Here is a 9297-nt window from a genome sequence, read left to right as displayed (position 1 = left end):
GTTAATTATTAACGAGGCAGCCAAAATATTTGCAGTCCTATTAGGACGTAGCCTTACTAAAGTTTAAAAAATGAATGATACTAATGTGGAATCTGACCGTTCCGAGTTGTACAATAATGAGAATCGAAAGAACCGCTCTTCCATGAAACCCTCCATTTCAGGTTCCCTATTAAGAAATGGCGCATTTCTGCCGTACCATCGGAGTTCCACGAGATTTCTATCTATTCTAAACCATCGTCATAAGCCAGTACGCCTACGCTGGAGCGTTGAAGGTTCTCATTTCGTTTACATCGTTCAACAAATCTTTATGGCTGGTATTCAGAGTCGTTGCTTATTCTTAAAAACGTCTTAAGCATTTGCTATCCCTGTCTATCCTGTCTTGTACAGGAAACAAGTACTTAAGCAAGTGTTTAAGGCGATCTTAAATATAAATAATGACTCTGAATAGCGGCCTATAAATCCAACTTCGCTTTAATTCAACCGTATGAACGTTGTTTCCCTTTTACATCCCTTCGACTGCAGAGACCATGAGTATAAATCACCCTAAAATCACGCAACTCCCTCGACATGATAACGCTGACCCATTGACTGTTTGAGTAACAAATATATAAATACGAGAGTAAGAGAGAAATTGTAAGAAAAAGAAGGACACACAGCTTTCCTTCTCACTCGAATTTCCCTATCTTTTCTTCCTACAGGACTCCGCACTGCAGTCAGGTATAGACTTCAATGCGCTGACCAGGCTTGAACAATGGTAACTCGTACGAGCAGGTGCGAGCTACTCTCACAGACGAGAACCATTATAAGGATGGATAGCAGTGTGTGCAATGGGCCTGTACATAGATTTCTCGAGAACACTACGAAACCATCCGCATAGTGGGGATGGATATCGCGCGCTCAAATAAGCTGGCAGAGGACTGGGTCATGCCTTGTCCTTTTCTAAACTTTTGACGAGACGAGGAAAAGTAGAAAAGGGACCATGGGATGGGAGTATGGGAACTCAGCCAGTTCTCTCTGAACGTTTGTTTGAGACAGATCAAACAGAACTTACGAAAGAAACTTAGGAATACGAACACTGTTCAAGGGACGACGTCCGAGCTAACTCTGGTTGAAGATGGGTTGAAGTACGTTTCCCCTATGGAAAACTCATTAACTTTTAAACCGCCGGTATTACTTACGTCCAAACGTGTTTAAAATTTACAAAGAATGTAACAAAATATCAAAGATAAATCTCATATAAAATACTCATTCTTGAGTTTCGTTATTTCGGTTTTGTGTGTCACGTGGCTTCCAGAGTTGGGCATTGGGCCCGACTGTTGGATCAACTGACGGCGTTATCTTTCTTTAACACTAGAAAGACTGAAACTGAGTATATACCTATATTGCCCAAAAGCAGTAAAAATGACTGCATTGTGAAAGAATAATGTGTAAAGAAATTTGTCTAAAATTAATTTTTAATATTCTTTATATTATTTACAGTCATATAACAAGTTATTAGTAACTTGGGCAATCTAGTGTTAAATACTAGAAAGCCTGACAGTCGTCACCTTCTCTCATATAAAGGGAGTGCTTCCCTATTTTGCTTACATGTTACTTTTATCACGAGTCTCGTTTTCAATTCAGTCCCTCTGACAATTTCCAAATGATAAATTACGAAACAGGTGAGAATTTCTTTTCAGGTATGCCTCGACCGCGTGGTGACTATAATAAAACGCGAAAAACGGCTGGCGTTCCTCGAAAGTCGCCTCGAACACGCTCGGGCAGACCCCCGGACCGGACGGTGTTCGAACGTATTTAAAGGTCCGAAGTATATATGCTCGTGTCCGTACGTGGGTGGGTGCGTTTGGATGCGTGCACATTCCACCGTGGATGATTCTGCGCGACAGTGACGTGAGGGAGAGAGCCGAGACTGCTGGTGTTCCATGGGTGGGGTCTCAACGATGAATCCCTTCTCTCCTCATATCTGATTCGATCTGATTCGAGTCAGTTTCGCGTAGTACGACGAACGGTATTCCTTGTGCCCGACGCGTAATACGCGTGTCCCCATGTAATGGCAGCGCGTAGCGAGGATCGGTTGCATGCCATACCGTAGACGTCTCGAGACGATCGAGACTCGGCCGTGATCGAACGCTATCGAGTTTCTTTGCTCTCTCGCGGAACCTCGAAAACGGCGACAGGAGTCGAGACAACGCTTTTATATTGGCTGGTCGAGATAACGTAAAGAAAGAGGTGCGGAGGCGTTATCAGCGTTTTTATCAACGCGCTGCGCCGACCGAGCTGCACTGACCTCGCTGGCTCAATCACGACCTGCCGATTTTCCAGGCCCGCCGTCGCATCGATGGAAATTATGTGAGTGACGTTTCGGAGTCACATTTTTTTTTGGCAAATGGACAAGACGTTCGCCCTTCGCTTGGATCTTACTGAATCATCGGACACGCCAGTCTCCGGGAAGGTTAGCGGACTATATTTGTCTATTTGTACGCGTGTAATGGTAATTGTTTATAACGAACACCGTGTTTCAAGGTGTTCACTGTGGGAACGTATCGGAACTGAGAATTTCAGTAAAAATGTGACCAGTTTTTCCCAATCGAAACGGAGCATCATTTGTACAGGTCTCTGCATTTATACTGTACACATAATCGTGAGTGACATAAATATTTAATTTAAGTAATTACTATGCGTTGAATATTGCGTTGCCTGGAAAGTTCGTTTCGATTCTTGATGGACGGATTAAGATAAGTCTCACTGTATCAGAACGATTAAAAATAAATTACATTTATATATATTCTAAAAGATGAATATTAGAAAGATGATTATTTATATATATTCTCCAAGATGAATATTAGAAAGGTGATTATTTATATATATTCTCCAAGATGAATATTAGAAAGGTGATTATTTATATATATTCTCCAAGATGAATATTAGAAAGGTGATTATTTATATATATTCTCCAAGATGAATATTAGAAAGGTGATTATTTATATATATTCTCCAAGATGAATATTAGAAAGGTGATTATTTATATATATTCTCCAAGATGAATATTAGAAAGGTGATTATTTATATATATTCTCCAAGATGAATATTAGAAAGGTGATTATTTATATATATTCTCCAAGATGAATATTAGAAAGGTGATTATTTATATATATTCTCCAAGATGAATATTAGAAAGGTGATTATTTATATATATTCTCCAAGATGAATATTAGAAAGGTGATTATTTATATATATTCTCCAAGATGAATATTAGAAAGGTGATTATTTATATATATTCTCCAAGATGAATATTAGAAAGGTGATTATTTATATATATTCTCCAAGATGAATATTAGAAAGGTGATTATTTATATATATTCTCCAAGATGAATATTAGAAAGGTGATTATTTATATATATTCTCCAAGATGAATATTAGAAAGGTGATTATTTATATATATTCTCCAAGATGAATATTAGAAAGGTGATTATTTATATATATTCTCCAAGATGAATATTAGAAAGGTGATTATTTATATATATTCTCCAAGATGAATATTAGAAAGGTGATTATTTATATATATTCTCCAAGATGAATATTAGAAAGGTGATTATTTATATATATTCTCCAAGATGAATATTAGAAAGGTGATTATTTATATATATTCTCCAAGATGAATATTAGAAAGGTGATTATTTATATATATTCTCCAAGATGAATATTAGAAAGGTGATTATTTATATATATTCTCCAAGATGAATATTAGAAAGGTGATTATTTATATATATTCTCCAAGATGAATATTAGAAAGGTGATTATTTATATATATTCTCCAAGATGAATATTAGAAAGGTGATTATTTATATATATTCTCCAAGATGAATATTAGAAAGGTGATTATTTATATATATTCTCCAAGATGAATATTAGAAAGGTGATTATTTATATATATTCTCCAAGATGAATATTAGAAAGGTGATTATTTATATATATTCTCCAAGATGAATATTAGAAAGGTGATTATTTATATATATTCTCCAAGATGAATATTAGAAAGGTGATTATTTATATATATTCTCCAAGATGAATATTAGAAAGGTGATTATTTATATATATTCTCCAAGATGAATATTAGAAAGGTGATTATTTATATATATTCTCCAAGATGAATATTAGAAAGGTGATTATTTATATATATTCTCCAAGATGAATATTAGAAAGGTGATTATTTATATATATTCTCCAAGATGAATATTAGAAAGGTGATTATTTATATATATTCTCCAAGATGAATATTAGAAAGGTGATTATTTATATATATTCTCCAAGATGAATATTAGAAAGGTGATTATTTATATATATTCTCCAAGATGAATATTAGAAAGATGACATGTTCTAAAAAACTGATAATATTTAAAAATAATATACGAATTGCAAGATATGATATCGAAGTGAGCCAAAACGAGGAATTAGAACCTTGAATACATTTCCTATAAATCTTCTATCAAAATCAGAAGGAACTTTCTGAACAATCCGATATAATGATTAAATATTGCAATCTCTGATTAACGTACGTTTTTAGGTGTAACTAGATAAAAATAATTTATTCCTAATGGAGAAGAGGAGCATAAGTGGAAGAGACATCCTGAGAATGGACGGTCTCCTGCCACCGACGCGACGTTTGCCCGTCTGCAACGCAGTGACTTCTCCAGATAAAAAGAAAGAGAAGAAATGGTCTATCGGTGGGATCTTAAAAAGGATATCGTTGATGAAGGATTACGACAGTTCCTCGAACGACGAAGAGATAGAATATTGCACGCGACAGCCAAGGCCACGGACAGTGTTTAATAAAAGATCGCATAACGTCGTGCTGCACCCCGTCGACAAAACTTCCGTCAACGACGTAACGGAAGCTGGAACGAACAACGACACGACAACTTCGCAAAAGGACACGTTGAACTCCCGTAGCAGCGACGGTTCGCTGGACGGATTAAGCAAGAAGGCTCGAAAGAGTAAATTGAAAGCTCGAATAGAGGCGAAACGTGATCGAATCTGCGCGGACAGCAGCTCGGATGAAGACTCCCGGAAGTCGACCAACTCGTTAACGAGATATCAGAACGAGACTGTGCAAGGTGCCGCGCAGAAAAATGGTTATTGCAACAGGAAAAGTCGCGCGGCTCGCACGGAACGTTACATGAAACGCCTGTCCAGAGACGAGGGTCCTAGATTCTCTGAGAATTTAAGCGACATAGCGAATAAACGTGCGAGTCTCGATTTCATGAACGAGGAGCAATTATCCGCGGACGCGAACGAATTATTTCGTCCAATGCAATCCTCGTCGCGTTATTCGAACAGCAACACATTTCCCGTGCAAAGGTCGGTCGAGAATTTACGGCAAAGCGGAATGGCCGCGTCTAATCATCAAGCCAGGTCGTCCAACGATCTCATGAAAAGTTATAGTAAATATATCACGGATATGAATCAAAATAACACCTACGCGAAACCGAACGTTTCGCAGAAATCTAAAAAGTATAAAGAAGAAAACGTGTACAGTTCGCCTGTGACGAGTACGAATCCTGACTCGACGAATCGTAACTCGCCTCCTGAGCCTCCGCCGAGGGACCCACGTTGCCGTCTCTTCGCTTACAGCTGCAACTCCTTTCCGTTTAATGGGAAATATCGCGCGTCGAGGTACGACGACACGCTGCGTACGAAAATGAACGATATTCACGAGGTCACTAAGGATCACGTGAAGAGTCTGAGATCGTACGATCCGAACAACGACGGTTGGTCCGGATTTACTAAAAACTGTCCGCGACGACCGTTGTCTCTCACCATGACTTCAACGGAACTCTGTAATTTATCCGAGTGTACGAACAATCGACACAATTCGACCGGTAAACACGTGGACGAGTCGACGACGTTTACGGAAACAGAGGCGATGAAGTGTCGGAGACGAAACGATCGCAACGACCAGATCACGTCGCGGTTTAAGAATTTCGACACGAGAATGCGTGAAAATAAATTTACTTATATAAACGTACGAAATAATTGTGTATCTCCCGGGTCTAAATCTGCGGACTCTCCGCTTGCAAAATCACCGATTAAAAATTCTTACGATCTACGAAATACGTCGCCGGTGATTAGAAAATCAGCGGAGGAAAAATCGAGCGTGAATGAGCAGGAAGCTTTGGAAAGAAGGAGGAGTTCGAAGAACCTCGAAGAGGCACTGTCCGAGTTAGAAGCGATATACAACAGCTTGCGTCTCGGAGACGAGGATCTCCTCGATCGCGCAGAACGTCGGAGCATGGAAGAGTTCAATCTGCGGCAAGCAAAAACGAACGCGGCTCCGTACGCAGAGGATCTGACGGACCGAACTAGAGACGACATGGCTTACAGACGGATGCATCCGAAAGAGAGACCGGCGTCGTTGTCAGAAGTGGTCAGCCAGTCTGCGATGTCTAATATTAGTTACTTAATAGCCTCGCCTATCGAGTCGCGGAAAAATCCGCTGGATGACTACTTGTACACGAATTACTCCGCGCGGAGAGACGTGCCAGACGTGACACGCGACGACGTCGTTTATCGAAGCATTAATCGTGCCAATAACACGTTAAAGGTCGTCGATCCCCAGCCACCGTTTGGAATACCTTTGGGCCCAGTGACCACGGCTACCGAGAGCGATTATCTGCACACGACGCCTAAATTGGAGCAGCCTCGTTCGCCGTACATACCTCAGTGCGAGCCGGACATCGTCACTGACGACATGGCCTATCGAACCCTCCGAAAAGATTCCGGATTTCAGAATAAAACCGATTCCGCGGATCGCGAGAGTTTCGGTACGAAAAAGAAAGCCGTCAGATCTCTGTCGGCGAATCTCTACGGTTTGATCGATCACGATAGAATTCATCTTCGAAGGGAGTCTAACCTTCGAGACATAAAGGACGGAATCAACGCGATAGACGTTGGAACGTTGACTGTAAAAACAGAAAGACGCGTCGTGAGCGACGGTGAACTTTCCGATTACGATACTCGATGGCGAGGCGATTTCTTCCGAAACAAAACTGACATAAATGGTAATCATACGTTGGCCAACGGACATAGGCAGAAGCTGCGCGTTTATGTCTCACCGTCGACTCGTCTGCAGAGCTTCGAGGATAAAATCGAGCCACAAAACTCTCCGACGTCCGACAAGGCATCGTCGAAGGCTTTAAACAATGAATTGTGGGAGGATCGAAGTAAACCTAGCGAGACGCCTGACTTGGACACGGAACCGGATTTCATGGCGTACAGCCGTTTGTGCCAAGATTTAGTAAATCTGATCGAAGGGCAAAACGAAGTCGAGACGAAGACGGATCAAACATCGAATAAAGAAGACGATTCGATGCGATCGTTGAACGACCAATGTTCAAAGGAGAACGAGAAGGACATAGAAGAATTAACGGAGAGTCTCGTAAATCCTGTGAACGAGGAAAAAACAGGAGACGACGACAGTTTCGACTTTTACCTTCGAGTCGCTGACGAGAATGTTAAACTAATTGCGGAGGCGTTCAGCAGCGTGGCGGATCACTTACGCGATAGCCGTTCGAGCCAGAAGAATTCGGTGACGTCGCGACGTTCTGAAATAGAAACGGAAACGAGCGTTGCGCTAGATACGAGCACCCGAGACGACTTAGACGACGACCAACCGTCTAGCTCGCCGAGGACCATCGATCATACATCGAACGTAGTTCCTACAGAAGATACAACGATAACTTTAAACGAGGACCAGGTGGAACCGGAACAGACGAGAACCACTGATCCCGAACTCGATCTGACGAGAGCCGTTCATGATTTGCAGTTAGCCGCGGCTAGTTTATGCGAGCACGAGAAAGAGATCCAACAGTTGGAGGCGTTGCTGAGAAAGGACGCGAGTAACGACGTTCCTATCGAAGAGGACACCTCGTCGTTGAGCATCGAGACCGACGCGGGGTCCTCGAACGAGGATAGTCAGAAGGAACGCGACCAAGAAGAGACCGTGGTATCGGTCGGCGTGAAATCCGCGCCTAACGATCCAAATTGCGAAGGTGAGAATAACAGAGAATGCAAGCAGGATGATACATGTGAACCGAATGAAATCCCTTGTTCGACTGACATCCGTATTTCGTGCGTTACTAACCTCGTGACAGTTTTAGTAACAGCATATTCCATGGTTTTTCTCGCTTGTTTCGTTGCACTGCTTTTAGCGACAATAGCGGCATCATGACTGCTGGCCTTCTTCTCTTAACGAGCAGTTAATGCATTTTGAGATTAGACAGAGGTTTGATTCGACGCGTTGTCGCTGCTGCTGCTGCTGTTGCTGCTGCTGCTACTTTCCCGAGGCTACTATTATTTTGAACCATGTTGCTAATGTCGTAGGTCTCCCGGCACTCGATCATTCGTGACGTGAAACTTCTTCTTCTATTCTATGCGAGCGAATAACTAACCGATACACACACACACAACGTCGTTGAGCGACATGCGGCAGGACAATTCAGTTTTCTCTAAGATCGAGTTTCTCCGGACTGTTTCCGAAGGAATCATTTGTTCTTGTTCTTGTTAATCTTGTTGGTTTTAATAAAGTTTAAACGTTAACTATACTGGTTACCTGACAAACCCTATTACCTGGTTACCCTGTCTTATACCTTGGTTACCCTCCAATACATTCTAAACAGCTCATGTTCGTTCATAAAGTAATAATAATAATAATAATAATAATAATTTAAATAATGCGAACGAAGAAGTAACATTGAAATATGCAAGGGTTTGCATTCTCCATGTTGGGGGACTCAATAACGACTCAATAAGGGTAAGTTTGAGGGTTGCTTTCCCGAAGGTACTTTGTACTAAAATCGAATTATGCGGCAAAGCTTTGAAAGGGGTAAGAGAAAAAAAAATAAACGTAAGAATGTTTAGTATGTGTGGGTGAAGGGCGATTAATTGGAGTAGTTACTGTAAACCAATGTTGGATTACGAAATACAAAAAGGAATGACGGTAGTTCTATGTTAACTTTATTCCTAATAGTTCTTTAGACGATCCAAAGTATCCTAAACTGTTCCTGTTCTTTATTTATAAGGAAAACTTTGTAAGCGAAAAAGTGAGGGAGTGGGAAAAAAGGAGAAATTGAGAGAAAGTGGGGCTGACTAAGAATAAGTTCAAGGGTGAAAGATGACTAAAAGGATGAGATTATGGTTTTGGGACTAAAAGAATGAGATTATGGTTTAGGGTCTAAAAGACTAATATATACAAACTTATGTTTAGAATGCGCAATCGTGAGTATGCTCTTGAATAAGCAG

The 9297-nt window shown here is 40.8% G+C and overlaps 1 protein-coding gene across 3 annotated transcripts; it reads left to right on the top strand.

Annotated features, from left to right (window-relative positions):
- The first annotated feature begins 1577 nt into the window (after nucleotides 1–1577).
- Nucleotides 1578–8600, top strand: LOC108622544 (uncharacterized). 3 transcript variants are annotated; one of them, XM_026811571.1, is made up of 4 exons: nucleotides 1578–2217; nucleotides 2323–2452; nucleotides 2524–2641; nucleotides 4565–8600. In XM_026811571.1, exon 4 carries the CDS (start codon nucleotides 4595–4597, stop codon nucleotides 8225–8227), a length of 3633 nt encoding a protein of 1210 aa, XP_026667372.1. In that variant the 5' UTR covers nucleotides 1578–2217; nucleotides 2323–2452; nucleotides 2524–2641; nucleotides 4565–4594; the 3' UTR covers nucleotides 8228–8600. The 3 variants fall into 3 exon arrangements, with proteins under 3 accessions (XP_026667372.1, XP_017875967.1, XP_017875969.1); XM_018020478.2 differs by having other exon boundaries at nucleotides 1578–2229; XM_018020480.2 differs by having other exon boundaries at nucleotides 1581–2452; nucleotides 4565–8048; nucleotides 8380–8600.
- The last annotated feature ends 697 nt before the right edge of the window (nucleotides 8601–9297 follow it).

This window comes from Ceratina calcarata, unplaced genomic scaffold, assembly GCF_001652005.2.
Source record: "Ceratina calcarata isolate Rehan_Ccalc_2016 unplaced genomic scaffold, ASM165200v1 scaffold226.2, whole genome shotgun sequence".
Classification (NCBI taxonomy): domain Eukaryota; kingdom Metazoa; phylum Arthropoda; class Insecta; order Hymenoptera; family Apidae; genus Ceratina; species Ceratina calcarata.
This window is presented reverse-complemented; position numbering and strand designations above follow the sequence as displayed.